This window comes from Aotus nancymaae, unplaced genomic scaffold (genome assembly GCF_030222135.1).
Source record: "Aotus nancymaae isolate 86718 unplaced genomic scaffold, 86718_ANA_hifiasm-v0.15.2.pri h1tg000011l, whole genome shotgun sequence".
In the NCBI taxonomy this organism is placed as follows: domain Eukaryota; kingdom Metazoa; phylum Chordata; class Mammalia; order Primates; family Aotidae; genus Aotus; species Aotus nancymaae.
In genome coordinates, this window is record NW_026988422.1 from 87,972,238 (window position 1) to 87,990,362 (window position 18,125).

Genomic DNA, 18,125 nt, shown 5'->3' on the forward strand with positions numbered 1-18,125 from the left:
TTTAGAAATCCTCACGACCTGAAACATTTGAAACCATCCTCCCCTTCATCTGCTTCCGGGATAAACCAGATGTGTGTCTAGTCAGAGGCGACTCCAACTGAGCAACTCTCAAGTCACTTCCCTAAAACAACGAATTCCAAGTGGCCAGGAGGGGCCGAGAACGCCGGATCCCGTCCTGACACAGCCTCCCGTCCCCGACCGCGGGGAAGCCCGCGTGGCAGGAGAAGGCAAAGGGCCTCTGACCCGGAGGCCGGCGCCGTGGCCGGGAGGGAGCGCGCTGCCTCCATCGAGGGGGTCTGCGCAGCCGCGGGGCGGGGCGGGCGTCACGCGGGGGCGGGCGTCACGCGGGGGCGGGCGTCACGCGGGGGCGGGCGTCACGCGGGGGCGGGCGTCACGCGGGGGCGGGCGTCACGCGGGGGCGGGCGTCACGCGGGGGCGGGCGTCACGCGGGGGCGGGCGTGCCGGGCTCCAGGCGTCAGCTCCTCACACCGGAGGCGGCGCAGACGGGGCCGCGAGAACACAGCCCGGCGCGAAGCCCACGCCACGGGACGCGGCGGTTCTGCACCCGCCGGGGCAGCGCAGAGCAGAGCGGCCTCTGCTGAGCGGAACCCCGGACGAGGGACAACGCGGGCGCACCGCGCGGCCTGGGGACCCCGAGTCAGACGGACCCGCTGCGCAAGAACATTTTCCACACCGCGGAGCACACAGCCAGCGCCCGGGAGCATCGGCAGCCGCGCGCCGCCCTCGGGGCGCAGCCCCGCACGCCTTTGCTTCCGGAAGGCGGGGGCCGCCACGGCGAGCGGCTAGAGCGGCCGGGGCAACACAGTGAGACCCCGCTCCTACCCAAAACCAAAAATCAGCCGGCGCGCCTGCGGGCCCAGCTACCGGGAGGCCGAGGCGGGAGGATCGCCTGAGCCCGGAAGGCGGAGGCTGCAGTGAGCCGAGACTTTGCCACTGCACTCCAGTCTGGGTGACAGAGCGAGACCCTGTCTCTAAAAGGAAAAAACTAGGAAAAAGCGGGCCGCCCCGAACTTCGGGGAAGCAAATGAGGACACATAACTAGTGTCCACTTGTTTAGTCACCCAACAAAAGCTGACAGGAATCCCGCCACCGACCCGGCCCGCCCCCGACGTCGCTCTGGCCTATCCCGCGCCGTTCCTCAAACTAGACCCGCCCCCGATGTGGCCCTGGCCTATCCCACGCCGATTCTCAAACGAGGCCTGCCTCCGATGCAGACGCTCCGCCCCTTACTCTCTCCGACTTCGCGGCTCTGTCCTGACCCTCAGCCCCTCCCCTGGCTCTTCCCGCACGGCAGAATCCCGCCCCTGACCTGTCTCCCAGGCTACCTCGCTTCGCGCCGCACAGGAACCCCGCCCCTAGTCTCTCCTCCCGCCTATCCTGAGCCGCGTGCGCACAAATCCCTCCTACGGACCCGCCCACTCTGAGCCTCAACCTGGCCCCTGGGCCTTTCCCGCGCCGCGCAGTCCTGATGACCGACGCACGAGTCCCACCCCCGATCTCACCCTCGGCCTATCCCGCGCCGCTCTGCGCAGAAGCCCCGCCTTCTGCCTCGCCCGCAGCCTATCACGCGCCGCGTCGCTTCCTCGCCCTCAAACTCGCTCGCGCCCGCGGATGGGCGCGCGGCTGTGACGTCACGGCTTCGGCGGTAAGGGGCTGGCGGCCGCGGAGCTGCGCAGCTCCCTGCCCGCGGCGATGCCCAAGCGGGGCTGCCCCTTCGCGGACGCGGCCCCGCTACAGCTCAAGGTGCGCGTGGGCCAGAGGGAGCTGAGCCGCGGCGTGTGCGCTGAGCGCTACTCGCAGGAGGTCTTCGGTGAGTGCCGGGCGGACTGCGGAGGGTCCGCCGCGTCGGGGCCTGGAGCGGGCCTGGCCTCAGCATCCCGTCTGAGGCCTGAGCGGGGGTCCCGAGGGCCCTGCCTCTCGACCCCGCGTTCCCGGAAGCTGGGAGGCCCCGGGGACACAAGCTGCCCACGACCAGGGCTGGGGTCGGTGTCCTCAGCCGCCGCGCCCTTCCCCACGAGCCCGGTTAGTCGCCGCCCCGCGGTCAGCGGCACCTGCCTGGCGCTTCCTCAGGACTGTCCCGTGCTGGATGCCCTGGGAGAGGTCGGGAGGGGGCGTCCTGCAGGGAGTCAACCCGAAGAGTGCCCCTCCTGACGCAAGAGGTCTTCATGGAGCGCCCCCCACTCCTGCCAGGCGCTGCGGCTGCCCGGTGAGACCAGAGGCAGACAAGACAGATGTGCCCCGGTCTCCCGGGAGCTCCGCAGCCTAGCGGGGGAGACCAGCAGGAGCAGGCATCGCCACCGGTGGTCGGGACAGGCACAGCTTTGGGCGGGCGCACCTGCAGGGTGGCACAGAAGGCCTCTTGGAAGAACGGTCTGAGCCGCATCCTGTGGGAAGAGTAGGAGTTAGCCAGGCAGCGGGGTCAGCCGAGGCGGAGACCAGGCAGCAGGATAGCGAAGCGGGACTCCGTGTGGCTGGCATGTCCAGCTCTGCGTGGGATGGGAGGGCGGTGAGCTCCCAGGCCTTCTCTGGCTTTCTCCTGTAGATTTCAGGCGTGTGCAAGGCGTTCTTGATCATCAAGAAAAATGATCTCAATCGTCAGTGATCATTAATCGCTAGGGCGATTAGTACCCTGGGGCAGGTACGAAGCGGCGCTTACCTCGCCTAGTGGTTGGGGCACCAGGTCTGCCCCTGTAGAGCAGTTAGAGAGTGACTGGAGGCGTGTGACTTTCGTGGTACTGCTTGTGCCTTGGGGGTAAGGGAAAGACGTCCCCCCCTGAGGCTCCTCTCTGCCGCGTCTCCGGTGTGCTGCGGCTGTGCATGCGAGTGCTGTCTCCGGCCATGCGGAGGTAAGGGGAATGACGCAGTGGGAACCGCGGCTGGACCACAAGCGTGTGCCCTCTCTCAGGACGGTTGAAAAATTCCAACTGCAGGCAAGAGGAAGGTGGAAATGGGGCCTGGGTCAGTCTAGCTCTTTACTCTCCCGAGTGCCCTGACCGGGGCGTTGGCAGATGTGTGCCACCCAAAGGGTCGGGTTAGGGAGGGTTGCTGGGCGCAGTGAGCCTTCCATGGTAAGTGCAGGACATGTACTTTGAACTGTGTGTCAGTTTCCAAATTCCAGGCCACAGCTGTCACCCTGATCTCTTAACCTTGAATCATCCACAAGGCCTTGAGAATAAGGGTTAGCCTCACCACCTCCCATTCCCTTCATTATGGATGGGAAAGGTGTGGGGGCCAGGAGGAGGAGGCGCCGGGTGCTGTGGGCTGTCATCAGCCACTCCATTTGAGTTACCCGGTCACTGCTATTGCTGCCTGTTTCATGTGGGATCTCTACCTTTAACTGTGTTATGATGAAGTGGAAAACAAAAAAAAAAAAACAAAGCATTTCTGGGCCTGGCCCTGGGCATCTGAGTTTTCCAAGCTCCCGAGGTGCCTGAACTGTGGCCTGATGGAAACCACTGCTGTGGGTCCTGAGCAGCCACTTCAGCTCCCAGGGATGGGTGTGTCTGCTACACCAAGAGGTCTGGAAGGTTCTGGGATGCTCGTCTTGCCAGCAACTCTGTAGCAGGTGAAGGGGGTGTGCGCTGCCCAGAGGCTGCAGGCCCAGCTCCGAGCCTCTGGCTGCTTCCTAGGCAGGGGGCGAGGTTTGTGAATTAGTGTTCCACAGTGCAGAGCTTCCTCTGTGCATTCCACAGAGACTGCTTTCCGGGTGGGGAGTGCTGGGGAATAGGAAAGGGAGAAAGGGGAACAAGCTCAGGGAGGCAAGGCCAGCTGTGAATTGCAGAAAATGATCAGAGCGGTAGAAGAGGGAACCCTTGCATCAGACGCAGGTGGGGCTGCAGGGCCAGAGTCTTCTGGAGTAGATGACAGCTAAGCCAGGTAAGGAAGGGAGGCACGAGCATTCTCAGTGTAGAGGCAGAGCAAGACCCAGCTTGCCAGGACACAGCATGGGTTACTGGGTGACAGAGGGCACACAGTAGGATGAAGGGGTCCATGTGAGGCTGGAAAGACTCAGTGGCCATGCAGAGGCTCCGTTGGTACACAGTGAAGGATGTGAGAATGATTTGTCTTCCCCCAGAGAAGACCAAGAGACTGCTCTTCCTCGGGGCCCAGGCCTACCTGGACCATGTATGGGATGAAGGCTGTGCCGTCGTTCACCTACCAGAGTCCCCAAAGCCTGGCCCTACAGGGGCCCCGAGGGCTGCACGTGGGCAGATGCTGATTGGACCAGATGGCCGCCTGATCAGGAGCCTTGGGCAGGCCTCTGAAGCTGGTGAGTGGCACTGGCAGCCCTTCGTGGCTGTGGCACTGAGGGCAGGTGGCAGCAGAAGCATTTTTTCTTCATTTGCAAGCTCAGGCTTTTCCTCCCTGGGCAAGCAGGAGTCTGACCCAGAGCTTGGCCTTCTGGCTCAGAAGGCTCCTGTTATCGGGAGGTTTCACATCCAAGATTGGAGATTGTTAAACATCTTCTAACTACTGGACCAGAAAAGCAGCAGACTTCCCGGGTGTCATGTCTGCTTTTGCCTGCAGCCCTCTCAGATAGTCCCCCATGGCTGGAAACACGCCAGTCTCATCCCTGTGCAGTGTGGGTCTCACACCATCACCTGTGTTGCCTGTTAGAAAGGCAGTCACCGACCCTGCCTGCAAGTCTGCTGGTGTGTCTGGGAGGAGCCCAGGCACCTCTTTGTTAACCAGTGAGGCAGTGGGCCACACTGAGACCCAGATGGTATACATGACGTTCTGACAAGAACAGGGGAAGAGCGATCCTTCCAGCACTGGCCTCTCCAGGTAGCAGAGGGACCTGGTAAGGGAAGGAGCACTGAACTTGGAGTCACCTACAGGCATCTCTCACCGTGGATCTCTCTCTAGTAAAATGGGGGTCCTGTGTGCTGTACCAGGCTCATGGGTTGTTGGAAGGATCTAGTGTAGGTGGGGATGGGGTAGGCAGGTCGGAGCCCTCTGCCCTCAAGTGTGCGTGGAGGCAGGTAGCCCTGCAGTCCCGGAATCTCCAGGCTCCTTCCAGGCTGACAGCATGGCGTTTCATCCTCACAGACCCATCCGGGGTAGCATCCATCGCCTGCTCCTCATGTGTGCGAGCCGTGGATGGGAAGGCGATCTGCAGCCAGTGTGAGCGAGCCCTGTGTGGGCGGTGTGTGCGCACCTGCTGGGGCTGTGGCGCTGTGGCCTGTACCCTGTGTGGCCTCGTGGAGTAAGTACTTCAGTCCCTGGAGCGGCTGAGATCCTGTAGCCCCAGCAAGCCATGACAGGGGGCGAGTGGGTCACCCATGTGAGGAAGGGCCCAGAGCACCTGCATGTTTGGCCGCTGACCCAGTGCCATTGGGCATTGCCTAACAGGACATGGTGGCAATAGATTCTTGGCCCAGCTTTAGTGATTAGTAATCCTCTCTAAGGGAATGCTGAACCTCACAGATGAACTGCTCTGTATCTGGGTCTGGTCCCTGTCTTCAGCCACTTCCTGTCTTGGTCTTTGAGCCTCCCCCCGGCACCCCGTTAGGACTTAGCAAGCCAGCACTTTCTCATAGGCATTCTTCCTGAAGAATGGCTCACCGTCCATGGAATCCCTGCTTGGTGACAGCAGGTACACACTGCCGCTCACCACGGTCACGTGTGCTGTTTGGCTGTGGGTACTCTCAGGCAGGAAGTGGAGTGTTTGTGTAGTCTCCCATTTGTGGGTGGGTTTGCCGCAGCTGGCTGGATCCTGTCCTTACTCCTAAGGTGGGGAGGGGCGGTCTTACCCCCGGGCTACTCAGCTGGTAGGTGGGAGTGGACAGTGGGAGCCTATTTGCCCTGCCCAGTGAGAAAGATTACTTCATCCAGACACGTGTGGAACTGGCTCTGTAGACCCAAAGCAAGCTTAATCCCAACAATGTCTGAAATTGTCCATCTAAAATAGAAACCACATGTCACATCTCGAGTCCTTTCTCTTGAGCCTTTCTTCAGTTGGGGCAGAAGCCCAGACTCACTGGAGACAGAGAGCCCTGGGCAGAGGCGAGCAGCACTGGCGGGAAGCACCGCGTGCCTGTGGTCAGTTCCCATGGCTTTGTATGGACGGGAGTGGGGAACATACCCCATCCAGGTTGGGAATCGTGCAGGGCTAGCTGTGAATGTGGGATACTCTGTTTTTGCCTTTCACCCCCTGAATTCCCCTCCTTTTCTACTTCTGTGTAAACTGAAAAGGGCAGGGTCTTCTCTCACCAAGGTGAAATTGAACACAGCATGGACAGTGCAGCGGAGAGGTGGGTCCCAGAGCCCCACGTGCCTGGACTCCCTCCTGCCCTGCAGACCACCCTTGAGGGACTCCCTCGTGCCTGTTTCCTCTGCCTCTCCCTACTTTCTGCTGCTTTCTTCCCCTCATACCCGCAGAGTTCACGATGAGCTGTCCCAGTGGGCCACTGTCCCCACCGTGGACACACTCCTTTATCACAGCCACAGCACAGGAGGTGGGCTCTGCCCGCTTTCACGAATAAACCACTTGTTCCAAGTCACGAGCCGAAAGTGGCATTCCCAGGTCTGGCTGCCTGGCCCATGGCACCCTCACTCTTGTACCCACTCTCCTGCCATCTTCTGGTTCAGGACCAGGGATCGCGTGAGTGGCAGAAAACAAGGGTCTGTTCACATGACTGGCTTAACACAGACGCAGCCCGGCAGCCATCGGCATCCCGCTTGCACTGGCCCACGCCTGACCTGTCCTCTTCAGAGCTCTCCAGCTGGCTGCTGGTGGCAGGGAGGGGCTGTCATCATGGCTCACACACAGCACTGCTGGCAAACTCTGCAACACCAGGTGGCAAGCAGTTCTGGCTGCCTTGGTGACTACGTGATCCTTTTGTATTTGAGGTGGCCGTTGCCAATCTTGTTTCCTCGAAGCGTCTCTCCTAGTCAGTTTCTCCCTGTGCTGTGCGGGGTTCTGTAGCCTTTACCCTTAGAGCTTTTTTTTTTTTGAGACGGAGTCTCGCTTTGTCACCCAGGCTGGAGTGCAGTGGTGCATACTCAGCTCACTGCAACCTCCATCTCCCAGGTTCAAGCGATTCTCCTGTCTCAGCCTTCCAGGTAGCTGGGATTACAGGCATACACCACCTTGCCCAGCTAATTTTTGTATTTTTAGTAGAGACGGGGTGTGGGTAACCCCCCATATAGGCACCGAGGAATGAGAGTTAAGCAGAACCCTGGCACAGTTAGGGCCTGAGGAATATCTCACTTTATAGTGTTACTAGTCAGCTATTTCCTTTTATATAATCCTTTACATAATCATATATTAGTTTATAGAAATAGGGCTTGACGAATCCCTTTATATAATCCTCTATATATAATCATGTAATAGTTGATAGTATGGGTGCCTAAAGAATATTTCCCTACATATATGCCTATAATTATACCTTAGTTCATAATCGGAAGAATGCCTAGAGTGGACACAGTACAGAGCATGAACTAAGGAATAAGCAGCTTATAATCGGAGGAATGCCTAGAGCAGACACAGTGCAGAGCATGATTTAAGAGAAAACAGTTATACCAGGACAAGAACCCATGGCCCAGGCGGCAGCGTTCAGTATTGTAAAGATACCCGCTGTGTGGCAGGCTCGGGGCGAGAGCCACCCCTCCTGATAAAGGAGTCGTAGGACCTTGCTCCAGTTCTTGTGGAAGGCTGTCCTCAGAACGGCAATCCACCTTGGTGACTGTGAACTTTATCAGCTCTTGCTACTGTGCTGCTTGAAAAGCATCTTCCATAGAACCCACTGGAAGCGGCCAGAAGGTGGCGGTAACCCTGACAGCTCTGTCACTGCTGTGTGACTTAAAGCATCCTCCTATAAATCTTCTTAGAAGTAGTTTGCCCATAGATAAAAGTATTGCACACTGCACCCTCTTCACTGCACACGGCCCACCTTCAAGCCTCAGCGACCTAATGGGGGTGGACCCCTTACTGCACACCGCCCTTGACTTCATGGGAATGGGCCCCTTGCTGCACACTGTCCACCTCCCGGCCTAGGTGACCTAATGGGGGTGGACCCCATGTTTTATTGCTCACGACCCTATCACAATCCTTAAAGACGACTTCACTCACTGCCCTGCCCCCTAACCTACACACAATAAATACTCACGCTTTTGGACATTCGGGGCCTCGCCTGACTCCACTTATAGGTGGCGTGGCCCCCTGAGCCCAGCTGCGTTTTCTTGTACTTCTGTGCCTTGTCTCTTTATTTCTCGGATCCTGCGCCTCAGCACGGCATAAGGCTCACCCCACGACCCTGTGGGGCCCTCAGCCCTACAATGGGGTTTCACCATGTTGGCCAGGGAACTCCCAACCTCAGGTGATCCCCCAGCTTCGGCCTCCCAGTGCTGAGGTTACAGGTATGAGCTACCACGCCCAGCCCTACCCTTAGAGTCTTGATACATCAGAAGAAAGCACTGTTTGATGTGCTTCAGTGGTTTGGTGAATTCTGGCAGGTCACCTGGAGGTGTCTTTGGAGAGCTTCTATCCTGCTGGAAACCCAGGTTGGGCCCCTTACGGGTTCATCAGCAGTGGGAATCAGCTAGGGCTGCTGTAACTGAGTTCCGCAGAACGGGTGGCTTAGACAGCAGAGAGGTACTGTCACATGGTTTTGGGACCAGAGGTCTGAGAGGAAGGTGTTGGCAGGGCTGGCTCCTTCTGAGGCTGCGGTGGGAAACCTGTCCCAGGCCTGTCTCCTGGCGTCTGCTGGTTGTCTTCGGTGTTCCCTGTAGACAGCCCCCTGCCCCCTGGTATCATCGTGTCATCTTCTTTCTCTGTCTTTCTCTTCACATGGTAGAGTTTTTAGGATGCTGGTCGTGTTGCATTAGGGCCCCTATGTCAGCGCCATCATCTAGACGGATTATGCCTTTGGTGGTCCTGTCACCAGACAAGGTCACGTCCTGAGGAGTCCTGGGTTAGGACTTTAACGTTTGAATGGGGTCGGGGGTGGACACAATTTAGCCCCTGACAGCAGCTTTTCTCTCCCCTCCCTGGCACTGTCGCAGCTGCAGTGACACGTATGAGAAAGTGCTGTGCACCAGCTGTGCCATGTTCGAGACCTGAGGCTGGCTCAAGCCGGCTGCCTTCACTGAGAGCCACGCCATGCACGGCAGCCTTCCCTGGACGCACGCTCGGTGTTCACACTGAACTGTGGGGTGAGCGGGAGGGGTGCCTTTTACATGTTCTATTTTGTACTCCTGATGACAGAATGAATAAACCTCTTTATATTTGCACAATAGGACTCTGTGTCAGCACTTTTGAGGGTGGAGTTTGTGACCCACCACCTGCTGGAGGGCATCCACCTGGGAGGGCCCAAGGGGCAGTCAGTGGGGCCTGCTGCCCCTGCTGTCTACCTGCCAGCTCCTAGATACCCCGCTGTGTATCACGTGAGGCCCATCACTTGTTCCACTCTACAGATGGGAAGGCTCAGCCCGCAACGCACTCCTCCCCAGCTCGCCCAGCGGTAAATGGGGAGAAAGGACCCAGGTCTGGCTCCAGGGTGCACGGCCAGTGTACTACACGCTCTCGGACAGAGGTGACGTTCCCACACCATACCCAGATGCCACTGTCATGCACGCCTGATCCATCACATCGTGGTGTCCACTCTGCTTGTTTGGCGGCTGTGTGGTCAGGCCCCTGCCCTCTAGGAGCTTTGGTCTAGCAGGGGAGGTGGCCCCAGCCGTGCTCTCTCTGGAGTCGGTGTAGCTTGTGTGGGGCCTTGAAGGAAGAGGAGTCGACAGGATAGGAGGCGGGGCGGCCTGGAGGACAGAAGAGGGCAGGCTGCCTGAGTACTGGGTCCCCACATGCGTCCACTGAGGCGGATCCCAGCCCTTCCAGGGAGCCACAGCCCCTATGAGAAGCTCTGGCCTAGAGTAGGCTGTTTGGGGCAGAGGGTAGGTGGGAGCATGTGCTGGGGAGAGTTGAGAAGAGCCTTTGCTGTTCCTGGGAAGCAGTTGGAGGAGCAAATGATGCTGATTCTTAGCAAAAAAGGGTGGTGCCCAGGTGAAGGGTTGGAGCCAGGCCCAGAGTGGGATTTCCTGCTCTGGGGCCGAGGATGTACCACGCCCATGTGACGGGTAGAGGGGTCCTCAGAGAGGCAGTCAGCATGGTTGAGTTCCAAGGGGCAGCTTAGAAGGGATTGCAGAGGACTGGCCGGGGTCTTCCTACACTGAGAACCTCCTTGACCACCCTCACTCAGTTACCAAGAGTGCAGCAGCTGACAGGCACTTTGTGCTGGGAGCACCAGCAGCAGGTGGCCACAGTCAGCTGTGTGCTGACTCCTTCCAGGTGTCCACAACAGACTGCCACCCAAGCCCTCATTTACTGCTGTCACCGCCCCCTCGGACCTGTCGGCTCGTCCCTTCACATCCTCCGGCCGCATCCCTGCCTCACAGGACCACACTCTCAGGCCACCCTGCCTCCCTCCCCTGTAGAGTCCCTGCATAGCACTCCTTGGGCTCCCTGTTTCTGCCCTGCACCTGGCAGTCTGTTCTTAACACAGCAGCCAGACCTGTCACTCCCCTGTCCCAACACTTCAGTGGCTAAACATGTCCTGTGGCCCCACAGCCTCTGGCTTCACCCCTTTTCCCCCATCCCAAGGGTTGCTCTGCCCCAGCCAGGCCTTCCTGCTGTTCCGAGAATGCTCAGCATGTTTCTCCTGCACACTGCTCACTCCCTCTGCCTGGGGAGGTCTTCCTCTGGATGTCCGTAGAGCTCCCCCGGGTTCAGCTCAGAGAAGCATCCCAGTGCCCTAATGTGTAAGATGGCCCTTCCATCACTGTCCCTCTTGCTCTACCTAACTTTTACCACTGGATATCGTGCATATTTAAGCAAATATGCAAATGTACTTATTCTCTCTGCTGAGATGCCGCTCCCGCGAGGGATGGGGCCTTGCCCAAAGCAGCACCTGCCGTATATGTTTGCACTAAATATTTGTTGCTCTTCCAGCTGTGGCGGAGCAACGAAAACTGGCCAGATGACTAAAGAAAAAAAAGACAAAATATGCAGGCGTCAGACAGCAGCCACTGCAGGATAGTAATGTCTGAGACGGAACAGATGCCCGGAGCCCAGGGCCGCTGGAGTGCTGGACTAGCAACTGCCTCAGTGTCCCCTCAAGTCTCCTGCTCAGGACTGATGGCTCCTGTGTGTGATGAAACTGGAAGAAAGCAAGAAGCAAGTCACATTCCCAGCAGTAAGTGTGGAGAAACATCATTCATGGGAACAAGGTAGAGGACTCAAAAGGATATTGCTGCCATATCCAGGCTAGATTAGCTCTAGATTAAGACTGCCCTGTGCCTTCCTAACAACTTAAGTCAAGCCTCAAAAAAACCAAATGGTTGCAGGTACTTTTAATAGCATCCAGAACAAAACTCAAAAGTAAGGGGAAAAACATTTGGTTTCGTCTTTTTTAGAACAAGCATGAGGCCAGTGTCAGTGGATCACGCATGTAATCCCACCACTATGGGAGGCTGAGGCGGGCAGATCAGTTGAGGCTAGGAGTTAGAGACCAGCCTGGCCAACATGGTGAAACCCCGTCTCTACTAAAAATACAAAAATAAGTTGGGCGGGGTGGCACACACCTGTAATTCCAGCTACTTGCGAGGCTGCGGTAGGAGAATCACTTGAACCTGGGAGGTGGAGGTTACGGTGAGCCGAGATCGCGCCACTGCACTCTAGCCTGGGCAACAGGGCAAGACTCTGTCTCAAAAAAAGAAAAAAAAAATCCAACATGTAAAGAAGCAGGAAAATACACTACACAATGAGAAGGGAAGTTAGTCTGTAGAAGCAGACCCAGAAATGACACAAGGTAGTAGAATAATTGTCTACTAAGTAGACAAGGACATCAGAATGGCCATTATTAAGAAAGAAGAAAACAGGAGCACGTTAAGAAAAGGAATGAAAGACATAAAAATGCCCCAGACAACTTCCAGAGACAAAAATACAACGCCTGAGATGGAAAATGCACTGGTGAGATTAAAACCAAAACAGACATTGCAGAACAAAACGTTAGTGGACTCAACGCCGTAGCACTATAAACTATCCAAAAGGGAACAGAAAAAAATGGGGAAATAACAGAGCACTCCTGAGTTGTGGGACAGCTTCAGGCAGCCTACTGTGCCCTTCACTGCAGAGCCATGGACCAGGGGTGTAGCAGGGTAGAGACGAGACAACTTTTGGAAAAAATAATAGTAGGCTGGTCACAGTGGCTCACCACTGTAATCCCAGCACTTTGGGAGGCCTAAGCAGGTGGATCACCTGAGGTCAGGAGTTCAAGACCAGCGTAGCCAACATGGTGAAACCCCGTCCCTGCTGAAAATACAAAAACTAGCTGGGCATGGTGTTGCATGCCTGTAATCCCAGCTACTCGGGAGTCTGAGGCAGGAGAATCACTTGAACCTGGGAGGCGGAGATCGCAGTGAGCTGAGATTGTGCCACTGCACTCCAGCCTGGACGACATGAGCAAAACTCTGTCTCTACATAAGTAAATAAAATAATGGCCATAAAATTTCCTAATTTGGTGGAAGCATAAAACCACAGATCCAGGAAGCTCAACAAACCCAATAGAAACATGGAGAAAAATTACATGAAGCACATCATCATGAAATTCCTCCAAACCAGTGAAAAAGAAAAACGCTAAAAGCAGCCAGAGGGAAAAAAACCACTTTGTGCTTATAGGAACAAAGAATGGCAGCAAGACTTCTCATTGGAAACTGTAAGCAGACAGTGAACAACAACTAGGGTAGGGCAGAGGACTTGAATAAACATCCAGATTTAGTTCTGACAGAAAAGAATGTCAACCTAGAATTCTATACCCAGTGAAAATATCTTTCAAAAGTGAAGGTGAGATGAAGACTTTTGAGACATATGGAAGCTGAATTATGGAAGCTGAAAGATTTACAAAAATTGTCAAAAGCAGCTTTTTTGGCAGAGGAAAATGACACCGATGGAAACTGCATATACAGAGAGATATGAAGAGCACCTGAAATGGTCACCGTTTGGGAAGATACAAAAGGCAGGATTTTTTCTTATTTTTAAAAGTGCCTGTAGTCCCACCTACTCAGGAGGTTAAGCTGGGAGAATCACTTGATAGGGGTTCAAGGCCAGCCTAGGCAACATGGCAAGAGCCTGTCTTTAAATATGTGTGTGTATATGTAATCTCTCTCTCTCTTTTTTTTTTTTTTTTTTTTTAATGAGACGGAGTTTCGCTCTTGTTACCCAGGCTGGAGTGCAATGGCACAATCTCGGCTCACCGCAACCTCCGCCTCCTGGGTTCAGGCAATTCTTCTGCCTCAGCCTCCTGAGTAGCTGGGATTACAGGCACGCGCCATCATGCCCAGCTAATTTTTTTGTATTTTTAGTAGAGACGGGGTTTCACCATGTTGACCAGGATGGTCTCGATCTCTTGACCTTGTGATCCACCCACCTCGGCCTCCCAAAGTGCTGAGATTACAGGCATGAGCCACTGCGCCCGGCCTATATAATCTCTTTAAAAGACAGTTGCCTAGGCCAGGTGCAGTGGCTCACACCTATAATCTGAACACTTTGGGAGCCCGAGGCAGGTGAATCACCTGAGGTCAGGAGTTCAAGAACAGCCTGGCCAACATTGTGAAACCCCGTTCTAAAAAAAATTAGCTGGGCATGGTGGTGCACACCTATAGTCCCAATTACTGTGGAGGCCTCAGCAGTAATTTCAAGCAGGGAAATTGCTTGAACCCAGGAGGCAGAGGTTGCAGTGAGCCAAGATTGCACCATTGCACTCCAGCCTGGGTGACAGAGAGAGACTCTGTCTGAAAGAAAAGAAAAAAATTTAAAAAAGGACAGTTGTCTATACAGATGCTCCTCAGCTTACAATGGGTTACATCCAGATAAACTCATCATGAGTTGAAAATATTGTTAAGGAGTATACTGAATATGTATCACTTTTGTACCATCATAAAGCTGAAAAATTTAAGTTGAACCATCGTAAGTCAGGGACCATCTGTACATAGAGAACTCCTAACACGAAACAATTAAAAAAAAATTCAAAAATGGGCAAAGGACTTGAGTAAACATTTATTCAAAGAATATGTAAAAACAAGCACATGAAAAGATGCTCAACGTCACTGATTATCAGGGAAACGCAAATCAAAACCACAATGAGATACCACCTCACACCCATCAGGATAGCTGTTATTTCAAAACAAAACAAGTGTCAGGGAGGATGTGGAGAAATTGGAACATTTGTGCACTGCTGGTGGGAATGTGAAATGGTGCAGCCAGTGCAGAAAACAGTAGGCAGTTCCTCAAAACATTAAACATAGGCCTGGCATGGTGGCTGATGCCTGCAATCCTAGCAGTTTGGAAGGCTGAGACAGGAGGATCATTTGAGCCCAGGAGTTTGAGACCAGCCTGGACAACATAGTGAAACTCTGTCTCAAAAAAAATAAAAGGAAGACCAGGCGTGGTGTCTCATGCCTGCAATCCCAGCACTTTGGGAGGCCGAGGCGGGTGGATCACGAGGTCAGGAGATGGAGACCATCTGGCCAACATGGTGAAATCCCGTCTCTACTAAAATACAAAAAATTAGCTGGGTGTAGTGGCATGTACCTGTAATCCCAGCTACTTGGGAGGCTGAGGCAGGGGAATTGCTTGAACCAAAGAGGCAGAGGTTGCAGTGAGCTGAGATTGTGCCACTGCACTCCAGCCTGGCGACACACCTAGACAGAGTCTTTCCTTTTTTCCTTATTTATAAAAAAATAATAATAAATTTCCTTTTATTTATTTTTTTCAAAAAAGGAAAATAAAAACTAAACATAGAATTACTGTTTGATCCAGCAATTCCACTTATGGGTATAGACACAAAAGAATTGACAGCAGGGACATGAACAGGTATTTGTATACAGGTTTATGGCAGCATTATCCCCAGTAGCTGAAACATAGAAACAACCCAGATGTTCATCACAGGACAAGTGGATGAACAAAGTGTGGTCTATACATGCAATAAAATATTATTCAGCCTTAAAAAGAAAGAAAATTCTTATATGCTACAAGAATGAAACTTAAAGGCATTATAGCTGAGTGAAATAACCCAGACATAAAAAGACAAACATTGTATGATCCCACTTACATGAAATCCCCAGAAGGTTGGGGAGCTTCATTTATTTATTCAAAATATATTTATTTTAAATGCAACACAGTATCCTGGATTGTATGTGTATACTGGAATAGAAAAAGAACATCAGTGGGAAAACTGGTGAAATCCAAGAAATAAGCCAATAAAGGAGATAAAGTGAGACAATCAACAATACTCATTTAATCCAGAAAGAGGGAGAAAGGAAAGGGGGAGCAAAGAACAAATGGGACATATAGAAAAAGAGCAAGATAGTATATTTAAGCTCAACCATGTCAATAGTTACATTAAATATAAATGGTCTAGACACCTTAATTAAAGAGCAGTGATTGTTAGATTTTTTAAAAATAACCAAAAAAGACAAAAGCAAAACCAAACCACAGGCTGTCAGCCCCTTCTGTGGCTCTATCCCAGACTTGCTAGAAGCAAAAGAATGAAAGAATTATCTATTGTATGATAAATCCAGTCTTGGAGCAGATTCCCTGGAAGTGACATCTTCTAGGAAGGCAGGCCCAGCCCTTATCCTGGCATTCCCCAGTAGCACTTTCAGCTCCTGGGACCTTGTCTACAACAACACTGAGGCCCCCAGACCCAGGGACCTGCAGAGCCTTCAGTTACCCACACCTGCTGAAACATGGGAAGTCTTAAGTGCTAAAGTTACTTTTATTATCTGCCTCCCTTCCAGGCGGGCCTTGTGCTGGAAAGAGTGTGACGTGGGTGTGTGAGAAACAAACTCACCCATCCACATCCGAAGAATGGACTCAGACCCAGAGAACAGCAGAAGTGACACTTTTAATGACTGTCTTGTAACATCGGCCGTCTGATGGGCAGGCACACCCAACACAGTTTCAACAAGCAGTTTATCCCCTAGTGCGCAGGTCCCTCCCCCGTTCCTCATAGGCTGAGTACTGTGGGGGTGGGGGGGTCACAGTCTTCCCGGACATCGCCTATTGGTTGTTGGGAAGGGGCTTTAGGTGTTTTCTTTAGGGTTGTCCTGCATTTTGTTGCGGCCCACAATGCACTGCATCCTGGCTAGCTCAGGGGCTCTTCAAGTACTTGACTTAGGACCTAAGTAGCTGGGCAGGCTGATAAGAACAGATAGAGTGAGCTGTTTTGCAGGCTAGTAAACTTTCATCTTAGACTGAACTTCTTTGGTTTGGGTGAGGGCGACAAGCAGGCTTCGGCTATCCAAGCAGGGGCCTAGTATATCCTGTTTCTTCTGTAGTTTGCTGGCCTAAGCCGACTTAAGGCACTTTGTCTTGGAAATGGACCACTGTATGCACTATTTCCTTCGAGGTACCTCAGACACAGGAAGGAGAGCTTCCTCTTGGTTGGCATATTCCTGTTATAACTTCTTTAGACAGCCCTCACTGTTCAGCAGGCCCTAGTGGGGCTGCAGGGTCCTGCTCTGACCTTGCTAGCCAGAACTGGACTGCCCCTTTTAAGGGCAGCTGCACCTCCTGGAGTTTCCTTCTGAGATGTGCGTCCCACCCCCACCCCTGGGATGCTGCCTCCTACTGTAGATGGTTCCATCCGGAAGTAGCCGGGAAGGTCAGGAAATGCTCAGAGGGTCTCCGTTTTTTCGTTCATTTTGTTAGGGCCTCACCCACTTGTAACAGTGACATCACAGGAGGTCATGTTTGTGTTAATGCCAGTGACTTTGAAGCCTCTCCCTCTGGACTATAGAACTATCCCTAAGGGGCCAGGCGTGGTGGCTCACATCTTGTAATCGCAGCACTTTGGGAGGCCAAGGCCGGAGGATCGCCTGAGCCAGGAGTTCAAGACCATCCTAAGCAACATAGCGAGACCCCATCTCTACCATAAAAAAGGTAAGAAATGACCCGAAGGCAGTCCCACGTTGTTGGAGGGGCCCCGCTGGGAGAAGCGGCTCATGTACCTCGGCCTGGCTGGCCCGGAGATGCCGTCTCTGCCTGAGCAGTCCCACACCTTGGTTACTCTCAGGAATGCTTTGCTCAGAGTTGGAGGATAGTGGAAGGGCATTGCTGTAGTCTTTGGCTTCTAAGATTCACGTTATTTATAGATTTGAAATCCAGATGCCTTTACCCTCGGAACATTATTCAGTGTATCATGTTTCGTGTATTTTCTGAAAAGCGGTGTCAGTCTCGCAGCCTGTCATTCTCGAAGCTCACACAGAGGAGAGCTTCGGACTGCTCCTCATGGCTCCCACAGACCCAGAACATCCTCCCCAGCCTGTGCTCCCTGTGGGGCACCCTCTCCAGTGAAGCGAGGGCAGCCACGCACCCCTGGGAACGCCTTGGAGAGGGGCCAACTGCCATCACCAGGGGCCAGGCTCTGCGACCACCCACACCTATGGCAAGTCCGTCTGAGAGATGAGGAAGCTGAGGCTCCCGGGCCTCTGGCTCCCACCCCCTCTGCGGGTCACCCGACCGCCCAGAGCCTGGCCGCCAACACGCCATGTCAGTGACTTGGCAGTGGGCTCCTCTCCTGGCTCGGGGAGCAGTTCCGGCGGGCGTCCACCAGGTGGCAGCACCAGCACATTCTGTAAGCTGTTCGGGCTCAGAACTCATCTAGTGCTCTGGGGTAACCTGGGACCCAGCCTATCCCCTCCCTCCTCCCCCTGCAGCCCCTCCTCCCGCTCTGTCCAACTTCGAACAGGCCACTCTCTCAGGCCTCCTGGCCCTTCTTCCATTGTGGCCCAGGCCATGATCTTGGCCCTAGCTCTGAGCCTTCCTGGTCCTCAGGGTCTCATTCACTGCCCTACCCGGGGGAACAGCAGCTGGGGCTGGGGGGCAGATGGCCACATAGTCCAGTGGCTGGGGTGAAGCTGGGTCGGGCCAAGGGAAGAAGAGGTGGATTCCAAGTGGGCAGGGCCAGCCAGCACCTCCCATCTCCCCTCAGGCCAGGCCTCTGAGGATGGGAGAGGACGTCTTCCATGGGAGGCTGTCCCTGGGCACAGGCCTGCAGACTCCCTGAGCCCACCACGAAGCGTGTCCCCAGACCTGCTGAAGTGGT

General features: G+C 54.4%; 1 protein-coding gene across 1 annotated transcript; it reads left to right on the top strand.

Moving 5' to 3' along the window:
- Positions 1-1,660: 1,660 nt before the first annotated feature.
- On the top strand, positions 1,661-9,258 carry SIVA1 (SIVA1 apoptosis inducing factor). Its single transcript, XM_012471145.2, has 4 exons — positions 1,661-1,831; positions 4,097-4,291; positions 5,071-5,227; positions 9,028-9,258. Exons 1-4 carry the CDS (start codon positions 1,714-1,716, stop codon positions 9,083-9,085), a joined length of 528 nt encoding a protein of 175 aa, XP_012326568.1. The 5' UTR covers positions 1,661-1,713; the 3' UTR covers positions 9,086-9,258.
- Positions 9,259-18,125: the final 8,867 nt, after the last annotated feature.

Bases quoted from the DNA above. Each gene is read 5' to 3' on its own strand.
- SIVA1 (XM_012471145.2), top strand. From the start codon at position 1,714: ATGCCCAAGCGGGGCTGCCCCTTCGCGGACGCGGCCCCGCTACAGCTC. The intron at 1,832-4,096 runs GTGAGTGCCGGG...GTCTTCCCCCAG, and splicing joins CTACTCGCAGGAGGTCTTCG to AGAAGACCAAGAGACTGCTC. The intron at 5,228-9,027 runs GTAAGTACTTCA...GCACTGTCGCAG, and splicing joins ACCCTGTGTGGCCTCGTGGA to CTGCAGTGACACGTATGAGA.